We start from the raw sequence: 22207 nt of genomic DNA on the forward strand, positions 1-22207 counted from the left end.
ACCTGCAGCTGTAAGTAAGTCACATAGAAGCTGATTATTTAATGTATGAGGATAATGTATTTAATTTGGTGTTTGCATTCATTGTAACTTGCTCTGCCTAGGCTTAGGAATCAGCCAAGCATAAGGTAAAGGAGCTGTTTTGTTTTTTAATCTCATTGTGAATTTGTCTGTATAACTGGCTGCTAAAAGATTTAATCTTTTCTTTGTTTCCATTACTTATGATATGGATCCATGTAGACATCTTAAAGGTTAGTAATATGCTTAAACTCCTATATAAAAATGTAGCCATGGATATTATACATCCGCATGCCTTTTTTCTTCTTGTGTGGGTCCATAATTCAAAAGCATTTGTGCAGCTCAGAGCAACAGACATACTGTTCATCATATAGGTTCAGAGAAATGCTTCAACACCGAGACTGAGAAGGGAGAGAAAAATATATGGTTCAGCGTCTCCCCCCCACCCCCCAATCCACCCACCTCACAAGAACAGCACAGTAATCAATTCCGTTTAGTACAAATCCAATGCACTTAAACTTCCAGCACGAATAACCAGAGGCTGCAGAGCAGAGGTACATTTATCGATAAAGCAATTAATTCAAACCACTCCTCCTCTTTCTCCTTCTCCTCTGGCTGCTGCCTGCCCCATGTTTGGGAAAAGGGGGCTTTCAGGTACCTGTTACTCCAAAAAAAAAAAAAAAAAAAAAGTAATATAGCATTTAATTAAAAGGTTCATTTAAGGCCATAAAGTTGGGCTAAGTTATAAGATATGGTGGAAAAAAAGTCAAAATACAATGACGAGATGTTACAATAGAATTAATTTAAATAGGCACTTAAACTTTACTTGACGTCTACTGGGTTAAAAAAAATAAATAAAAGACTACCACTAAGGGCTTCTGGGTAAATGTAACGTCGCTGCTCGTTACTTTATTTGCGTCGTGACTGTTTTAAAGAGTTGTAACGTCATTTACGGCAGCACACTGCTGACTTCGCGGTCCACTGCAATCTTAATAGAGACTGAGGGAGCACCAGTCCGTCCACTGGAGTGGAGGGAGACAGTGGAAAAAGAGCATCCAGCAGAGCTTCTCTCGTCTGTCACCGCCGTCAAGTCAGACGTTAAAAGCTGGGGCACTACCGGAATTGAAGTTATCACTTTCAACATAAAAGCGCAACTTCACTGAACGAAGGTTAGGTGAGTACTGAGCTGAAGGCTGTGCATATTTCTTTGCTTAACAAACATACGATATGGGAAATAATTATATCCCTAGGTTTAACGAAGTCTAAACTTCTTGGTAGACCCTTGAAAAGCGACATGATCAAAAGCTGTAGCTTTATTTTGAAAATATCCACCGGTAGCCGCGCTCTTATTTTGTCCGGCTTCGCGCTCCCTGTGCCTCTCAGAGCTCGGTCGGCTCGCAGAGACAGCAGGATGCCAAAGGGAGCACTCCGGCACACGGCGTCCGTTTTACCGTCTCCCCACGTCGTCTCTCAGTCACGGCAACTCTGATGGGCGTTTTTATCTTGCCTTTACCGCCCTCGACGCTTGGATATTTTCGGAAGCCACGAAATGAAGCGAATGAATGTGAGCAACAAGAAGTATCCTGTTGTTGTGCCTGTCTCCAGCATCACTAGTAGTCAAGTACTCTCTGTGGATGCGGTGCCCCTAAGTGGTTGTAGTTGTCTGATTCTTAAGAGGATTTGATGTAGTGATCAGTAGTGGACTACCCAACTTTTTTCCCCCTCCCGCCTTTTTGTTGTCTATTTTTTTCTTTTTGAGGTTTTCCGTCTTTGAAACAAAGATTTCAGGATAGACCAACTCCGGAAAACCGGCGACTTCACATCTGCTCCCGGCGGAATAACCATTGTTAGCGGTTATTCGCCTTTCACAAGCATCGTCTCTGGGGTGGGAACACGACTGATGCTTGCCTTGTTCGTCCATACGAGTTTTGTATCGTCTCGTTCTTGTTTGTCTGTTTGTCCCACAGTGGCATGAAAATTCATGAATGCGTCCAAGGACATGTATACAAATTACGCATGCACCATGACGGTAGTAGTCTGTGCGTAATATCCTATTATTATACCCCTACTACACGAATGCAATAACAAACATATTCAGTCTCATACCTGTGTTTGGAGAAGATTTGACAGATCCATCCTAACTTGATTGGTGTGTGTGAAGCATGGACGTTATGACTATGACAAGGTAGACTACTAGATCATGTTTTATAAATAGATTTTAGAGTATTTTAAGTAAGCTTAACCACCTTAAGACTAATTAGGGTTCATGCCATACCAGTGCCTGTAAAGGTGGTCAAACTTAGTAGCAAATTATACTAATAAAATAATAGCAAACAGCTATTAGACACAGCTCCATGCCTTTGCCATAATTAACGCTCCCTGCATGCGTGCGTGTGTGTGGATGGATCAGGTGAATCTGCGCGCAAACATGCATGTGTTTTCCATGTGCCTGCCTGTGGGTCCCTGGCCGTGCTAACATGCCCTCCTCCCTCCCTCCTTTCTGTGCGTGTGTACAGCCACGCTGGAAGTCGCCTCCTATGTGGCCGTCGGGAGTGGGGAGCAGGCAGCCCTGCCCGCGGGAGTCTGCGCTGCGCAGGGCGGCCATCAGCGGCAACATCAACGCCCTGCCGCCGCACCACGTCCCCACCGGCCGCAGCGTCCGGGTCTTCATCTGTGCCAACCCCGACGGTAAGAGTGTCAGCGTGACACCCCCCCCTCTCTGCCTTCCTACCCACCACTCCTTCCTCCTCCTCCTCTACCTCTCCCTCTTTTGAAGCCCGTGCACCCTCACAGTGACACAATGCTCTCGAGTATTTCACCATATTCTTCATGTCTGGAGCCGTACTCTGGCTTAAAAAGAATTTCTGGGTGAAATCAGCCACGCTCATTTCAAGACAGCGTCTCAAAAGTGCAGCAAGAGGCTCGTGCAGCTCCGCCGCTTTGAAGCTCGGGGTCCTGTGATCCACTATTGATTCAGGTCTCCTTTGGAAAGACGGGTCAGGACTCTCAGATTGAGCCACAAGCTGCGACATTTAAAGACCGGCTTACTTTAGCGGCTGGCGACGTCTCAGATGAGGTTACATTAGACCATGTGACAACTTTGACTCAAGTGAAATTGTGTATGTCACTGATGCAATATAGAGCAGACTGCTTTCAACCTAGCAGAGTGCAAGACAGTCGGGTCGTGAGGGAGACACCCAGTTGCAGCTCTGTATTTGAATATGCCCTTTGGGTAAGGGGGTAAAAATAGGCTCTGCAAAACTGGAGTAAACAAGGCAAGGGAAGTAGAGAGGCTACGAGAGAAAGGGATGGAGGGAGAGTGGAGGAGGAGGAGAGAAGCAGGGCACGCCAAGGATTTAAAAAGAGAGTTTGCCTTTGTCGATACGTCACTGTCATTTGCCTTCCCTCACTGAGCAAAATTGCTCTGGACCCCAGAAAAACCTGAATGAGCTGACCCTGGATTATTGCACTGTAATGGCCTCTCACCGCTGAAAAGTCTGGCATTGTTTAGCCACCTGTAGCTGAGTCAGATGTTTAAACCGTACCGCCTCAGCACGAATTTAACGCTCCAGTCTACACGTGGATTGAAAATAAGGACGAGGGGGACGTTCCGAGGAGTTCTTTTCACACCGATCGCACTAATGGAAAGACCCGCATCTCAGCCCGAGGCACGAAGACAGCTAATTATGAGCTGCTGTTTTGAGATGCCTGGTATCCAGCTTCTACTAATGAAGCCGTAGAGGTGCAGAGGCACAGCCGATTCTCCCTCAGCCTCACCTCGGTCAAATAAAACAGCAGTTCTGTGCGTTTCTTTTGGTTTCTTTGGTCAGAGGTCAGGCAATTAGCCACATTATCACTTACATAACACGCTCGCACTGTTCTCAGGTACTTTCCCATACTTTTAAACTTTCTTGTTTATGTCTGCAGGCGCTGCATGCAAGGAAAGCATAAAAGAAAGGCTGTTATTAGTGGATGTCACCCAGGTCAGCCCACAGCCTGACTGCAGAGCTTCTTTCTGCATGTTCACTAGAGGGGGCTATCCATGCATTTATTTACTGCACTTCACACAACTGTACGTGCATTCAGACAGCTGTTGTGCATTATTGCACATCGACATCACACTTTTACGTCATTTTTCCACAACTCATCATGTAGTGAAAAAGCAAGTCGGGATTGAGGCTGGAAACTCAGACAAAGGTCAAGTTTGCAGCCCTTTGTCTGAGCTGCATTCAGATATGGGAAGATGAGCTCTGCTTCCACATGCAGGAGTTGATGGTCAGGTGGACTCACTCAATCTTTCCCTTGGTAACAGTTGGCGAAATATATGCTGCATATAACCCAATAGATTTACTATTTGTAACGTCAGACACTAGAAAGGGGAACAGCGCTGTTGGAAGTGATCACCTCGCTGTCGTAAAAGTGTAACTGCTTGGTTTTATTGCGCCTGATGATCCGGGGATCTCTGCTTTGACTTATATATATACACACAGACACACACGCTTGCAACGTGTGTTACGGTGTAGGCTCTGCTGAATACAATGACCCTGATGCACCTTAATCAGAAAGCCACAGATGACCGCAGAGCACGGTCTCCGGTGCGTTCGCCCTCGCGGACCTCTGCTGTGTTTGTTTACATCGCCTAAAAAGGGGCACGACACTCAATTTGAGCAGTAATTTAAAAAAAGAGCACAAGATCACTGCAGAAAGTTTACTCGCCAGTGCGGCGATACAGACTCTATAGAGGCATTCGCGTCCTTGCCACAGTGTACAGCAAAGAAATCCCTCCATCAAGGCTACAGCATGTCACCACAGAGACCACTAATTATATTACATTTCACCTTGCAATTATTCCCAGTGTTCCAGCTGGCTCTATTTAACTTTCTTTTCAGCTTGTTTTGTGGCTTCTGAGCGCAGATTTCCTTTAAAAAAATTCATCCCTAATTCTCTCCTAATTTTTTGGGATTGTGTCTGGTGAAAGAAAACAAAAGAGAGAGAGTGGGAGGGAGGGATCGGCAGGCAGGAGCTGCAGGGAGATGGCAGGCGGAGAGCGTGGCTTTTGTTCAGTGAACTGCTCCTCCTGGGCCCGGCAAGTGCCGGAGTTTCGGGACGAGCCCAACCCCATTATGCGGCGAGTTTATGACACGTGCCGCCGAGGCGGTTTTTACCCTCTTGTGGCGTCTGCTTTCCTCCTGAGGGTAGAAAGGAAGCTCACACCGACTAGTTTGGCAGCAGCTTTCAGTGACCTCTTCTCTGAATTTTCCAGAGTGCTGCGGAGCAGTTCGGCAACCTCCCTCCGGGAACGTTGTTCTGACAAATTCTGCAGCTGCCCTGTCATACCCGTCTAACTCCCTGGGTGTTGGAGCCATTTCATGGAACGCACTGTAAAATATTTTGTCAGGAGTGACAGCGATGAAAGGAAGCAACGTGCTCCCATAATTCCTGGAAAACAGATGCGACTTGTAATCGGTTTATATTAAATAAGCCAATCGTTGTCTTTGTGTGTGAATGCGCACATAAACTGCACTTCAGAGACAGAGACGGGGCGCTTTTCAATCTCATATTGAAACTAGCACGCCCCAGTAAATGTTTTTTTGTGCGTCTTGAGAGATATTTTAAATTTGCTAATGGTTTCTGAGTCAGATTGACTTCCAGTTATTTAAACTTACTGATGGACTAAGTAGAGAAAGGCAACTTTCCAAACTGATCAAAGTAAAAGGAGGAAAGGAAAAAAGACACTTTAAAAGACGGGAACATCTTTTACAGTAATTTGTATTTGTGAATACAGTTGAAAACCGTAAATGTTGGTGCTTTGTTACACTTTTTTTTTTTTTTTTTTGATTGAAGTCCGACTCGACTCGCAAAATCAGGATGGATCACGTCCCACTACCTCATCAACCTCACAGTCAACCTTAAATACTGCTGCGACTTGAATGAGGTGGCTGATCAGACTTTGGACAGTTCCATGCTGCCGTGTGTAAAGACTCAGTTCTGTAACATTTGAATTCAAGGCATCAAATACATTGTGAAAAAAAATTCTACATTTTTCAATTTCGAATTTTATGATTTTGCAAAAAATTCCTCCTGAAAAAACATGCAGGGGCCAAAAACAGAGTCGACATCAAGTGATGATGAGCAGGTCCTGATGTTTCTAAGCAAGCAAAGGAAAAAACTGAGATTCTGGGTTCATCCAGTAATCAGGAGAAGGCAGCAGCAGGGAGAATTTCATGGTTCGATCCAGGAGTTGAAGCTGTATCACGGCCGCTTTTGTACATATTTCGGGATGTCAGCGGAGCATGGCGCAGGTTTCCATGACCTCCCTTTGGTGTAAAGTGTAGGTAACACAGTACCTTTTGTCTATATAGTGTGCTTGGTTTCCAGGTTTATGTGGCTGACAGCAGTGTTAAAGTTCAGCAACATGACAGACGATCCTGAAATGATTAATCACCTGCAGCCAGCGTTCATCCTCAGGATAGCTGTCACAGTAGCATCCATGCATGCAAAGGGGGCTGGAGTCACATACATAAACTACAAAGCAGAAATGGAAACGTGGAGAAAAGCCTGCAGCTCCAACACTTATTTAGCATCTACTTTACCTTAAGTTCATTTACAGTAATAAATCGTTTATGGGTTATTTTAATTGGTGAGTCTAAATGTACAGCAGGTGTGAATATGAGCGTCTGTCTCTCTGTTAGTCCTGTAACAGATTGGCGACCTGTCCAGGGTGTAACCCCCTCCCACGGCCCAACCACCATGACTCTGAACTGGATCGTTTCCGTAGTTACGTTGTCCTATCATCCCGTGTTAGACTGCCAATAACTGACACACTGGGGCAGGTCCGGGGAGGGTTTAATTGGCACTGCGCACCCTCCATAAAGCAGACTCTCCACACAGCAGGAGCAAGAGGAGGCGCACACCTGGGAGTTTAATTTGTTCCATGATGATGAGCCTCATTCACAGACACGGTTGAACAATTTAGCGTGCCAAAATTAGTAATGATCAATGGCGGGATATCATATAGACATAATATTTGCCTTTTTGCTCCTTTATACTTGTTTTTTTCTGTAAGCCTATAGTTCTGCTGACCTGTTCGGTCACCAGGAGTGGAGCCTGCAGCTTAAGATGACTCAACACAGAGATGCTTGACCCCTCTCTCCTCAGACACAGCCGAGTCTTTCACCAACAAATACAAACACCTGGTCGAAAAACAGTTGATGAGAGGAGATAAACCAGTGTCTCTGCACGCACACGGTTACATTAAGTTCTAACTGAAAGTCAAATGAAGAGATGGAGACACTCTTTCTCTGATTTCTCTGGTTTTATTTGGAGTTTTATGCAGAGATACTGACACGAGGTAGATTGCTTTTAATATGACTCTTATAATTATTTTAATATAGCTTTAATGGAACTGATAGAAAAACATCACCTTGATTGGGAAGCTGCTGGCGATCCTGTGACCATCGTCAGTCCATGAGGTCATGGTCCAGCTGCACATACAAAGCTTACACTCTGCATAGAATAGCAAACCTAGCTGTTGGTCTTCCTCTATAGTTCCTTCAAGCACTCAGTAAATATACTGCAGTTGTCTTCACAAAGGTCATACTGCATGCAAGTCGCCTAAAACGGATACTTTCAGGATTCAAATGAATGCTAAGATTAGAAAATGTTGGTATAAAGTAGATGTAAACACTGTAAGCCAGAATAAATGAGTCTGAATAAACAGTACTTTAAAAATCCAAAGCAAATGTAATACGAGCCCAATAGGCGTCTGATTGCACATTATATAAAAGGAGCGTCGACATCCTCCACATCTGCTGATGTTACGAAACAAGAAAAAACATCCAGGAAGTCATCTCCACCTACTAACATGTGGAGCGCCACGATAACTCAGGAAACCTTACCCCGTCCGCCATGGATAAAATGCATAATAATGCAACCTGGCTCTATTTTTAGAGGGTCACAGAGGGTTTCCACTTGAAATTACTGTGACTAAAATGTTTGGAGCATTTGTTGTGCTTCATTTTTGTTGTCTAAAATTTTTTGGTAATTTTTCAGATGAGACTGAAACAGGTGCACTAACATTAGAAATTTGTGACTCATTGGCATAAAAGGTGTTTATTTGCGCTGTAATTCACATGCGAATGGAACTCTGGGTCGGCTGATCTGAGCCCAGTGTTGGTAATTTCGACAGCTTTTCAGTCTTTGGGGCTGAATTTCTGGGTATTTTTCAGCCCTGGGGCTTAAGGGGTTAACCAGAGAGCTGAGTGAGTCTCAGTGAGGAGGCAAGATATTAGTCTGAAACTTCCATGAATTACAAGGTAGCATGCCGTGTCCATGGTTACTGCCATCTTCTACAGGGAGGAGAGCCTGTGAGATGTTGAAATTCTCCGCTCGTTGCGGCTCGCCGCAACATAGCTGTAAAAGGTTGTGCATTTAAGGCACGAATGCGAACATGTCAAGCCCTAACTGCCCCACACGAGTGGCTTTTGAGTGAACAGCTGCAAGCACAGATGTTACAAAATGAACATTTTCATGTTTGGTAGACCGGTTGTGCGTGCGGTCACTGTTGTGGATGTTAAATCAAATGCAAATTAAGTTGCTGGCAGAGAGACCGTGGGGAGTCCTCTAGTCACGGTTACATGCAATACCGAGGTACCATCCATTACTGTACTTTGCTGTTTTCCCTGGATGCGCGTCATCAAGCGCGAGTGGAGGGGCCGCGGTAACCTCTGGCGGGTTTTCCTACATCCCGATTCGGTCTCCTTGTGCTCAGGAAATGCAGGAACATCTGGCCTTTATGGATGGCCGATTTACACAGCCACAATTTGCCTTCAGTATCTTCCAGGTCACTCGGTATTGATTTGCTCACTGGCTATGCGTTTACTTTTCCACAGAAATGCTTTCATGTTTTAGCCCAGTGCATCACCATCCAGTCAAAGTCTAAGTGTAAACCCTAAACCGCAGTTTGTTGTGTCTCTCGTCTGTGTTCGTTTCATTACGTCCAAATAGACAATCCACAGTATCATCCTAGAAAACATCTGTTCTTCAGTTTTTATCTGACTCCAACTTTTGGTCATTATTCACAACATACAGTCGAACTAAACTGTCCAACTAAAAACGTCATAAATTGACTTTTCAGAAACTCATGATGTCATCAGAGAACAGATACTGATCAGCCCAATCAGTGACCTTAATGCGGTATGATGATATTCTACGCAGACTTTATTTTGTTAAAGAAGAATTAAAGTGAAGATATGTGCAGATGTGCATGATTGTTATGAATCCCCATCTTGTTCATGTATGCATATGACCGAGAGGGCGTTTTTGAATTGCTTTGTGAAAATGTAAACCCCATAAAATTCTAAGGTTTTACATATTAGAAGATAATAATAAAAACACGTGATCCTTAACAGATCCATCCATCTTCTTCCGCTTAACCCCTCAGGGTCACGGGGGTGCTGGGTACGCCCTGGTTAGGTCACCGTTCTGTTTCGTGCCATGTCATTATTTATTTACATTATAAGATTCGGTTACTTGTAAAACCCCCTAAATGGCCTGTATTTGTATAGCGCTTTACTTAGTCCCTATGGACCCCAAAGCGCTTTACACTACATCCAGTCATCCACCCATTCACTCACACATTCACACACTGGTGATGGCAAGCTACATTGTAGCCACAGCTGTCCTGGGGCGCACTGACAGAGGCGAGGCTGCCGGACACTGGCGCCAACGGGCCCTCTGACCGCCACCAGTAGGTAACGGGTGAAGTGTCTTACCCAAGGACACAACGACCGAGACTGTTGGAGCTGGGGCTCAAACCGGCAACCTTCCGATTACAAGACGAACTGCCAACTCTTGAGCCACGATCGCCCGTTGTTCCACAAGTCTTGTGCTTTAGCGGCAATAGTTTGAATTAAGAGTTCTGTATGACTTTAATCAGCCTCTTTCACCATTACAGGGGAATTCTAGCTCACTCTTCTTTACTGTGTTCTTCAGACCATTGAAGTTTGTGGTTAAGCATTTCAGTCGTCTTGAGGACTTTGATTGGAGCATAGCAGCAGCTTGCAACTGTGCTTTGGGTCATTGTCCTGCTGTATGACCCAGTTTTGGACAAACTTTACCTGCTGCAAAGATGGCAGAAGACTCTGGAGTACTTTGGTAATCAGACAAATTCATGGTCGACTCAAAGCCCATGGAGGTAAAACAAGCGCAAATCATGACCCCTCCACCACCGTGCTTCACAGTTGGTACGAGGTCTTTGTGCTGATATGCTGTACCTTGTTTTCACCAAACATAGCCCTGTGCATTAGGGTTAAACATTTCCACTGTGGTCTCATCTGTCTAAAGGACATTGTTCCACAAGTCTTGAGCTTTGTTGAGATGCAACTTTGCAAAGCTAAGCCATGCTGCCATGCTCTCTTTAGAGAGAAGAGGCTTTCACCTGGCAGCATCTCCAAACAAAGGATACTTAATATCACTACTTTTTAAAAACTACTCTAGTGTAGTTTAAAAATATATACAAATGGAGCTGGAAATGAGCGTATTAGGTCAGCCTGCAGAACCAAAGATGACAAAAAAGGACCGTAATTGTCTGGACTGTGTCTGTCAGACTTTCTTTCTCTGCTCCAGTACAGTGGAGGTGAATGGAAGCACTGATGCATTGTAGATCCTCCAGAGCAGCAGTGAGTCTGAGTTTCTCCTGAATATATTAAATTCCACTGACCTCTGTGGTATCCGGCAGAAATCTGAGCGACAGACTAAACCTGGCCCTTAAACCCTTAAATCACATCAGAAACGCACACACAGACACACACAGTGAGGATGACCGCTCTGTCCCGCCACTCTACTGTTTGCTGAGACACCCGTCTTGTGGACAACGCTCTCTCTCTTTTAATCAAAGATCCCCAAAGCAGTTGTGTATACTGAGTGCCTCTGGAGTGAAGCTTGATGAGAGCAGAGTGATTGCTTTGTCAGAGCCTTGTTGATGAGACTCAGAGAGGGCAGCTGTAGAGTGATCGCCATCTGGGGGAATGAGTGACCAGCAGAAGCAATGTCAAGCATAACCAACTATAGAGGGAAATGTGGAGATTTTAATACCGAGCGTTGCAGCTTTCCAAAGTGTGGCTTTTGTATCATTTTTCAATCAAGCCAGTTGGGCGTTTGGCGGTTGTTTGGACAAAACAAGCAATCTGACGCCATCATTTTGGACTTCTGATGGATATTCCTGTTATTTTCTTTTTTTTTTAAAAATGCTTAAAATAAGTCAGGATGAAACAAATGATAAAAAAAAGAGCAGGGAAAGCGTCGGGGACATTTGGCTGCTTTTCTCTGTTCAACTGACTGCCCATTCGTTACCCAAAAGGACAAGGGAGAGGGAGGAGTAGAGGGGAGAAAGGGAAGCTAGAAAGGAAAATAAAGCAAGTTGACAGGACATATGTGAAAGGAAAGATAGATTGGTCGGTGCTATTGAAATGAGCAGATTGGAAAATTGTAGGGAGGGACACACACAAGCACACACGGAGCGAGAACGCGGGCGAGTGAAGGATCTAGTCTTTGTCCCTTTGCACGTGGGAGCGCAGACACACACATACATCAGGCTGCCATAACTCATCATCATCCCACAAAAAAAATAAATAAAAAGAAAGAAAGAGAGGAGGAGGGGGAGAGGAAGGCATCTCACTGTTATCAGCACAAAAACAAACAACAACACAGTTTAGTCTGTCAGGTCGAGCGAGATGCAGATTTGGATTGGACTTCTGCGTCGTCCCGAGCACACGACAGGCCAAAATCCTCAAATTCTGCTGTTTTCCCTCTGCTGTGACCCCCCCAATCCGTGTCAGTGTAAACTATTACACGTTTATTGTTGTCAAACGTATCGCTGATGGAATGAGATGAGCGCTCCTTTGATGCAGCAACTGCCATTTATTTAATTTGCATACGATTACAGCCGTTCGGTTTTTCGAGCTGACATTTTGCTGGGTTAGCTGTGGGCAGATACATGTACGGTCACGGCCCGAAGCCTTACTAAAGATAGATGAGAGATAGATACGTCAGACTAAATTTGTGGGCTCCTCTACTCGTGCTGCATATGACACAGTTAGCAGCTGAAGGGCTGTTTACCCGCCATGTGTGCGCGCGTGCCCGCATGTGCGCGCGTGTTCGAGCCGGCTACTCGGTCACACAGGGCCTCTCTGTTGGGCATATTCTGTTTTTAACTATCCGTCCACACCCTTCAGATAAAGAGAGGGAGAAAGAGGCCGGGACTGTCCAAATGAATTACAGCAACCATTTGGTAGATAGTGAAAAAGAGGGGAGAGGAGGAAAGAAAGTGGGACACAAAAACAAGCCGTTGGGCACTCGCTCTGTGACACTGACTGTCCAATATGATCACTGCCTGTGTAATTCTGGATAATCCCACATTCTTCAAGAGTGTGAACACTGCCGGCTCTTCTAGCTAATCATGTTTTTATAGGTGTAAAAACAAAAGAAAGGTGAGGTACACATTTGAGAGTTACATACACATTGACACACTGGCTGAATTTGAGCTGACAGGTGAAACTATCAGTCCCAGTGTGAGGTTTATACCACAGCTGCCTGAAATTAACAGTACTGGAAATAACTGAAATCATCTTTTGTTTCTGTAATGATTAATCCAGCAGTATGCACAAGCTCTGTAAATTAAATGATGTCTTTAATGCTAAAGAACAATTCTTCTTATCAATTTAAAGACGTTTGGTTTTTTTCTTAGTTTATGAGAGATTATGACAGCTGGTCTAATAAATTTGTTAAGCCCTGCATATGCGTGTTGCATAGACTGTATATAAAAGATGGACATAAGCTCAGGAGGGAATCTGGCTGATTTTAAGGATACGATGAACCCGTGTACATTAGCTGCTTGTTGTTGACTAGGTGACCACGCCCCCGAGAAAACTTACTGTTTCCTCTAAATGTGAACATAGCATGAACATCATGTTTGAGTAAAGACTTCAAAATATGAAGGAAAATGTTTACTCAGCTCAAACATCAAATGAAAACTCTTTTTTGTCAGATTTATATTGACTGACTTGTTTGTGTAAGCAGAGCAGTCGCCCCCTGCTGGCCGTAGGAAAAAGCGGCGATTTAGCAGAGCGTTCTCATTCCCGACGCGTAACATGCCGACAATTTGTCACGTCCCGAGGCGTCCCATGGGAAGGCGAAAGGTAACCGCGTCCCTATGATACGCGTGCCGTGTATTCCAGCCCTAACCCTAACCATGACCTGAAAGGTGTTAGGTAGTGTTTTCCAAAGCAATTAAAGTAAAATACATGTACACGTGCAGATTGAGTCCAAACGGTTCTCATGTTTCCTCCTTTTTCCCAACGTTTGGATGGCTGAAAGCGTAACATCCCGAAAATTTGTCACATAGCGTAATATGTTACGTGTCGGGTTTAAGGATCTTAAATGGATTAGCTTCAATTTTCAGACTCAGATGCTAAATTGCTAAAGCGACACCTAATATGTAGATTTTTGAGTACTTTGAAAGCTGCTGAAACCTTACGTCTGTGAAAGCATTTTGTCAGCTGTGTAAAGGACAGTCGCAAAACTTGTGACCTTGGTGACCCTTGGTTGGCATCAAACAGAAGCAGATAACGTGATTGCAAAATTGTTCCTTGTTAGGGATTCTGAACTTCTGGATGAATAAAAGAGGGAATTTAAAAACATACATGACCCTCAGCTCGCAGGACGACTTGTTGAATAAGAAAAGTAACAGCCAGATTCAATTAACGTTAAATACGTATCCCTATTCTAAACTGTGGCAGCGTGGAGGCAGATTTGCAGAAATATGAATTGTTATTAAGCAGATTATAGTAATTATTAATGGCTAATTTTTTTGGATGCATTTGAGAAATAAGTGATGGTTTTCTGGAAAAATCCCCAACAATAAATTATTATTTTCACTGGCGTTTCGCAGGCGTGGAGCTCATTAGATTGCGAGTAAAAACGGTTTAATGTGCACCTCTTAATATTTTATCCATTTTTCTATTTTTAGACACAGAGGCGGAGAGGAACGCGCTGAAGGAGCACGTCTATCCCAAACTACGAGACTTCTGCAGGGAGAATTATGGAATTGAATTCCAGGTAAATGGCTGCTTTCTCCTTTCTCTTTCTTTCTAACGTTGATTTATTCTTTTTACATTTCACCTTCTAACAGCTGCAGATTCTTGTGACTTCCAGAGCATTAGTGCTTTCATATTTACATCATAGCTTACACAGCTATAAGGTGCCCGGAGGGAACCCCGGAGCTGCTAGCAGAGGCGCCCGTCCCTTTAAGCGGACAGAAGGCCAGCAGAGATAAGGTTTCCATCGGTGAAGGCTGGCACAAATCTAGCTATGGATAAGGCAGCATGATGCAAGGGCTTTCCCTTTGTTGTTGTCAGAGGACGGCTGCATTCTCCCTGCGGTGTCCACTGATCGAGATCATTTGCATTGCAAATTAGCATCAGTGTTCACAGAAAGATCCCTATCAGAGTTTTGTTTGCTTAACAAATCCAGGTGGGCTGCCTCAGATTGTTCCTGGAAGGATTTGTGGAGATTTGTTTCCGATGAGGGGGCTTATGACCCATGAATTGTTTTAGAGAACGGTAATCAACGGGGTTTCGGTAGCTAATTCTCATTTCACGCCAGGAATGTTTGGATCAAAACAGCTCCAAGCACAAACCATCTGAAAATCTTGGTACATATGTGTTCAGGTTATCTCCCCCTGTATGCATAAGAGTTGCTCAGACACTTGGGTATCGTTCATATTTCAGTGACTGTGGTACTTCCAGATCCTCTTTTAATGTTCTCATTGTCAGTGGGGTTATGGAAGCAAACTACCATGTGGCTCCATAATGAATTATCATTTGTTTTAAATTTTATCATTTCTAATCATAAAACTTAAAATGACCACCCCAGAGAAATGGATATTAAATGTGGCCTACGATTAAAAACCCATAGTACATTAAGAATTCAGTGGCTCCATGGTGTAACGGTTAAAACATTCGCCTTGCATGGGAAAGAGAAGGCACAATCCCAGCCTCAGGGGTTTGCAAGCTGGTGTACTCCTGGTGCCGGTCCCGAGCCTGGATAAATGGGATGGATGCGTCAGGGAGGGCATCTGGTGTGAAATCTGTGCCAAATCAAATATGTGGATCCATCCACTGTGGCGAACCCTTGGGAAATAAGGGAGCAGCAGAATGGACCACAGTACATAAAGAATTCAGGGGCCCTGAACAAGTTTGCACATGAATTTTAACTAAAAGAAAGTAATATGGTGTAAAGAGGAACGCATACATGATTGAAGTAGCTGAAATAGCAAGCTTAAAGCGGGATTAATGTTCAAAATTGTTAGCTAGTAGCATGTAAGCTGTTGATAAGGTTTGTTTGTATTTTTGTCTTACAGTATAGATAAAGTGAAAACTTTAGCTAAATATTCTGACAGGTAAAACAACTAGCTAACAGTATGAATACAACATTGGGAACTATTTATTAAAATGGCCAGTAATTAAAAATGTTAGCTACAAGTATTGATAAAAAACATTTAATTGTTAGCAAAACATGCTAGTTGCATATTAGCTTGTTAGCTAAAACTGTTGGATGCATGTCAACTAAAAAAAAAACCCCGATTTTTATTATTTTTATGGTTTATTGTCTTTTTAAGTTGTTTATTTACAATGGACTTATTATATACACATTAATACAATTTGAGATATAAAGGTTGTAGTGATGTACAGCAAGTTGAAATGCTCTAAAAATGGCACTACAGCATTTACTTGATTTACACTACATTTGTTTAACTTGATTTGATTTATTTGCAAAGACGGCATTTGACCATGTCACAGTTTGTAGTGAACCATAGACACGGCTCACAGCTGCGATACGTGACTGCTAATTTAGAAGCAAGCCTCTTCCAAACATGGAATGAAGACTCCTTGCCTTTAGGAAATTTGTATGTTTTAAACATCAGCTGTTATTTAGCTCACAGTCTTCTGTGATTATTGAATTCATCGGAGCACTTTTTCTCCCAAATTCTGTATTATATGTGCTCAACCGCAGACAAATTCATTACACTGTTGTAGCAAAGTACACAGCACAGTATTGGGAGAAAAACCTACATTGAATATACAGTATAATTAACCCTACGGCGAGCTGAGTAACCTTACATGAATTACACAAGTTTCCAGTATTACAAGCATCTCTGAGATGACTGGACGTGACGGAGAATTACAAGATAAAAGAAGCAAAGTGTTGCAGAGACGTTTTGGCCACGTGTCTGTCTGGTGATTCAGCTCGCTGTGATGCAGCATGAGCCGAAGTGATTAAGCAGAAGGCCTGGGAGTTAATACTATGACTCACTTACGCTGCTCATCCTCCTCCTCAACCAAACCCCCCACACCTCAACTTCACCCACACCATGTGAGAACACCTTGGATAAAACTGGAGCCTGATCATGATTTTTCCTAGTTGATACGATGTTGTGGCGAGGACGTCTTTCACGTGTGAAAACCATACATGATTTCCACACACAGGATTTTGTAGGACGAAGACATTTTTTCCATTTCTCTTTTCTTTTGCTTTGATTTGTAATTTATGCATAATCCCACCTCCCCTTTCACACGCGCCTCGTTTCTCCGCTGGCACACACTGACACACATGTACTATGCCAGGTTGGCGAAACCCAATTCTCCCAGGTCCCTCAGCAGTTGATTCAGTTTCTATCCAGAACCTGATGGAGGATGGATTTGAGGAGATGCGGGGGCGGATAGGGCACGAAAATCCAGCCCAGGGGCCGAGGGCCGCGTCCTCATTCAGTCAACGCTCAACAGCAGCGGGGGGATGAGGTGCCATGATCCCTTTTTAACCATTTTTATTCCCAACGTTTCCTGCTCTCTCTCTCTCTTTCATCTCCCATGTGTATGTGTGTGTGATCACTTTTTTTACATAAATTGCCAGGGTTGTGGTCCATTTATGCTCAACACATTTGTTGCTTTTGCACCAATGTGACATCATGGTCCGTTTTCAAATCTTTCCCATCACCGTTGCAGATCTTCCACCAGGAGTTCGGTGCCATATGGGCATCGTATAATGCCTGTACAGGTGGACTCGTTCACAGTCTTGCCTCAAGCTTGTCTATTTTAAAAAATAGCTACAGTAGCAAACAAGCAAGGTTACAAAAATTGAGAGATGCATGACCTGCCGGAGTGACAACAGAGCACGACTTGTGCTTGCACGCAAAGAACAAAGAAGTAGCAAAAACTGCAGTTCCTTTAATGGCCACTTGAGGCTGGCTCCGTCCACACGTAAACGGCGTTTTGGGTCACGGAGATTTTTAAAGACTCCTTGCAGGGTGGAGATTTTCGAAAACTTTTTGCGTTTAGGTATGGACGAGGAAAACGGAGAATTACTCACGCCGTTTTTTTAATGTCATGCTACACGCGATGTTATTGTTTACAGGGGTTAAATTTCTGCAATGGCGGTTAATCAGCAGTTTTTACACACTTACGCGTCACTGTCCCTCCATTTAGAAAGACAGAGGCGTCAGAGTGAACTTCGGACGTGGCTTCAACATTCAACACAGAAGCTCTCACAACCCAAATCCCGACGTCGGTTTCTAACAAAATTGACTTTTTTTGAAAATTCAATTTATGTATGCTGTGTGCATTTTGTTCATTCCAAACTAAAATACTGTCTTCAGTTAATAACATTTGAAATCATGAAGGCACTTGAAAAGTAACACAAAATTATCTGTCTTTCCAGAAAAACAAACACTTTCCAGAACTACTTAAGGTTTTGTGAGGGTACAAAACCCTGTTTACTCTTTCCATCCCAGGCTTCTAGACTTCTGATTGGCCAACATTTCATTTTTAGCCTTTACATGTGGACGGAGATATTTTTTCAAAAGTGCACATTTTTAAATTAAAAAAAAAAAAGCTAAAACGGAAAATCTCTGTTTATACAAAAACACCTGTGTTCGTGTGGACCTAGCCTTAGCTTTGCATTCATGCAGTTTATAAATGCAGCTTTTTAACCAAACTAGCTGATAAATTACTTTTCCACCCTTTCATCCATATGAGGACACTTTTCACTCCCAAACCAATGGATGACATCACAGTGCTACACCCATCCTTTATACTGTCCACCAGCAAAATAGATGGATAATAAATATATTGGTAACTTGCATCTTAATAGAGTTCTAATGTCCCTTGTTTTATATTTTTGTGAGTTTTTGTGAAGCTGCTCATGCTTATATGTTGTCTGCTGCTAACAAATATACTTCTATATACTTAGTACTCTAACATATTAAGAGAGTTGATTTTAAAAGACGGGTCATTTGCAGCACTTGACAATAATAAGCTTTTCTGGTGATCAAACCAGCATTGATGGCTTTTCAGCTTATTAGACACGCCTAAATCAAAATTAATGCTGAGCAGTCCAAGCCTGCCTCCATAAGGTTACGGTGTTCTGCTTTAGTTCGGATTGGTTCAGTGGGGATCTGATGTTAGAGGCTCACAAAATCTCCACAAAGGCCTTTTAAGAAAAAGAAAAAACACCACAGTGTTATTGTCGGGGGTCATAAGCGAGAGTCCTCCTCGCCGTTATCGACCGGTTCCTCCTACCACATTGATTAGCCTATAGATTTGGTCCTTAGTCCAGTTTTTATTGTCAATTTCTCATCTCGTGCTGCTCTAAAATACCCAGCCCGCTTACTTCCAACCCATCTTGCATTTGTTAGTCTCATAAATCATGTAACAATACAATCGCTTCCTCCCACAGACTGAAGTCAAACTGAATCTCGAGGCCAGTGGAAGCGGTTCTGTTAATAATGTGGTTGCCAAACTTACTGGCCGTCTCTCTCTCACACACACACACACACACACACACACACACACACACACACACACACACACACCCAGTGCAATTCCAATAAAAGTTTTCTGGCCACAGCTGCGCAAATCTGCTCAGCGGCTGTCACTCTGACGGCTTTTACATCTCCCAACACAAGCGGCACGACGAGAGACGAGATGAGGGGTGAGACGACGTTCCGCGATGATTAAAAAGCCTATTCATGCATTCTATTATGCTAAAACGAGGGGTGGGGCTGTCAATTTGGCTTCTTCGGAAAAGATGTAGTGCTCTCGAAATATGTCACACGCTTAAAAGTTTTTTTTTAATCCGTTTCCGTGCACGAGTTTGCGGGAAAACGCAGGTAAAATTGGACAGAAGCGATTTCCCGGGAGACATTTAATCACGTTCCTTCCGTGTCTTCCCACCGAAACTCTGGTAATAAAAAGCATTTCAAAAAGCCTATAAGTATAGCAGGACTTCTGGTTTATTTATCACTCTCCGTCTGTTTACCTGGATGCCAATATTTCCAGATTTTGTGCCTTCACACGTGGGCAGCAGGCCACCATCTCCGTTCACATCTCTTTCATCTCTAACGGAAACATGTCAGCATACCAACAAACAGCCCCCACAGGACCGATACGACAACCAACAAAGATAATCAGAATCAAATATAAAACACAGCTCCAGTCACATAGAGAACTATTCACTCCACAAACACAGGACCCCTACCTCCGCCACGACGGTTGTATGTTCGCTGCTGTCAGATGCTTCAGAGGAGAGCGTTTGTGGGAAATTTGATGGACAGAAAAATAAGTGAGGGTGGGCTGTAATCACAAAAGCACAGACCTTATTCTAATATTTGCGTGATGATGATTAAGACGTTGCATATTTACACGAATCACTAAATATAAGCTGCTCACATTTGCTTTCCAAATGCCATCCAGCAACACCTACGCTTAATCTCCTGCACTCTTAACCGTCGGGAGGTTTGAGCTCACCTCAACCTTCTTATAGCCGGTGGCCAGCCTAACTAAGAGGCGCAAAAAATAAATAAATTAAAAGAGCGATGTTAGCCAGATGATGTTCTTTGGGCAATGTTTCCTCGATTAGAGAAATGAATAGACTCAGAGCAACTGGTTCCCACAAGCGCAAGCGGTGTGTTTACACTTGCCGAGTCTGTGCTGTCAGGTTTATGAGTGGTTAAAATGCAAAACAGCTTGTATGCCCCGGGATATACAGTCTCTGAAACACTTTAATTCATCTCAAACTGCTTATGTTTTGCATAACTGTTTCTTTGCCGTCTGCAGACATTTCCACATTGATTGGGCCATGGGACGTCTAAAAAAGAAGCATATTCTTTGTCCTCACTCATAGCATACTAGTTCCCAAGCCAGGTATCCTGACTCCACAATCAAAAGGATAAAGACTGAGGAATCCCAAAGGCGAGATTAGCTGCAGGAATAATAATTTAATTTCAGATATTTTGCTTTGTGGTTCAAGTTTGAACCTCCCAGAAGAGGCAACTGCACACTTTCAGACAAGTTTTAGAAACTGAGGCACATCGGTGCATTCGGCTGGCCCACAATTGCTGCACCTCTGCAAGCAGCTTTGCAACCCAGCTCCTGGCTTTCATCCTGTTCCTCCTGCGTTTCATCCTGTCACATCCGTTGCTTCTCCTCTCCCCCCGCCTTCAGGCACGGAGGTATTTAGCTTACAAGAAGCAGACTTATTCTCATTCACAGCAGCGCGCGCAGGCCAGCTGGCATAAATGGATCCTTTGTTTACGACTCCACAGTACACCCACGTTGGTCAACAGGCCTTCTTTTGGGTTTTGCTTATTGGTTTGAGGAGCTTCCCAAGCTGCGCCCGCTCTCATTTAGCTCTCAAGCACTTCCATCTGTTGTGGACGCCATTAAGCAAACAAACCTCATCTCGCATTAGGAACGCTGGTCCCAGCGCAGAGTTCGACAGCCTCTTAATAAGAAGAAATGTGATTTTGTTTGAGGAAACTGGCATCCTCGGAGTGCACCGTGCAGAACCCTCTGCCATAAAATATACATCTTCCCCAGCCATTTTTGCTAAAAGCCCACTCCCTCTTCTGCTGCTGATCTTATTACCTCACACTTTTGACAGCTCTCGGTGGCTGAGCTGCAACATCTGAAACACTGTGCCCAAATTACCCCGGTGTGTCAGTGCTTGACAGGTTTTCCTCAAAGTCATCTTCTCTCTGCCTTCATTATTGACAGCTTTAGCCTTTAGAGTCGAGAGTTTAACCTCTTATCATTGCTAAAATAAGAAAGTAACCACGGCATTAAGAGAGCTAACATAAAAGTCAAAATCTCTGCTTAACCCCATCGCCCCTTAGGTGGCCACTTTGTGTTTAAATCACTGCAAGAAATGTATATTTGGGTATGCATTGGGTGCTAAACCTGAGCTTTCCAAAATGGGCCGGTATTCATCAAACATTCTTAGAGATTTACTACATATTCTTAATAAAACTGCCTGCAGCACAGAGCTTAACATATATTCATGTTAGAACTGTATCTATTTTTACCCTTGTTTTTTTTTTTAGCCTGAGAGTGCTTCTGTTGGTGGGGTTTTTTGATTACAGGCCCTTTTTTTCCTGCTTTTCCTGCATAATCCCAAAGTCTAATAGTCCGACATTCAATACATTAAAAAACAGGGGGAAAAAAAGGCTTCTCTTGCTCTTGACCCGCCACGGGCAAACGCCTTCCAAGGGCATTAGAAAGCTGCTTAGCAGAAGCTGCTCCATCTCTTACGTAAGCAACGGCACCCCCACCACTCTAGTTTAGGGAAAGCGTGGGGAGAGGGAAAGCTATCAGAGAGAGGAACGGCAAAGACAAAGTTGGCATAAAAGAAAAAGCGAGAAGGAGGGCGAAAAGACACAAGAAAACTGTGAAACGGTTCCAGCCAAATCCAGTCCCACTGGAAGCTTTCTTCATCTAACCCAATAAGCCTTCGTAACTATTCCCCCAGCCAACTGCTTTCCCTCTTAACTTCATTTACGTGTCCTTGCCTGTTTTGGATCAACATTCCCCCTGACTGTTTTTGTTGTTTCTCCCCATCCCTCTGTACTCCGGTGAAGCGCGGCAGGTGACGGGGCAAATTTAATCAGTATATCCTCCCCCACGCACATGCACGCAGTGAACAGATATGACTAATGTCGTCATTTAGCTTTTAATTACAGTGCATCCTCCCCAATCACCTGCTGAAGCCCAGTAGGAACCTATCGTAATCAGGGGCGCTCATCTCACTTCATTCCTCTTCCCTCCGGTCTTTGTCAACACGCGGACGATTGCCGTCCCCCGCA

At 43.7% G+C, this 22207-nt stretch overlaps 1 protein-coding gene across 2 annotated transcripts in view; it reads left to right on the forward strand.

Annotated features, from left to right (window-relative positions):
• The first annotated feature begins 1391 nt into the window (after positions 1–1391).
• nwd2 (NACHT and WD repeat domain containing 2) overlaps positions 1392–22207 on the forward strand; it is a 59466-nt gene continuing 38650 nt past the window's right edge. Inside the window, exons 1-3 of one of the 2 annotated variants that reach the window (XM_085451181.1) lie at positions 1392–1579; positions 2532–2703; positions 14042–14130. In XM_085451181.1, coding sequence (XP_085307307.1) covers positions 1565–1579; positions 2532–2703; positions 14042–14130 — 276 coding nt within the window. In that variant the 5' untranslated portion in view covers positions 1392–1564. Of the gene's footprint in view, positions 1580–1789; positions 1901–2531; positions 2704–14041; positions 14131–22207 lie in introns of those variants that run through there. The other variant, XM_085451182.1, reaches the window with a different exon arrangement.

The sequence above is a fragment of the Copadichromis virginalis genome, linkage group LG3 (genome assembly GCF_057382275.1).
Source record: "Copadichromis virginalis isolate Kocher_CV1m ecotype Utaka linkage group LG3, C_Virginalis_male_GT1.1, whole genome shotgun sequence".
In the NCBI taxonomy this organism is placed as follows: Eukaryota; Metazoa; Chordata; class Actinopteri; order Cichliformes; family Cichlidae; genus Copadichromis; species Copadichromis virginalis.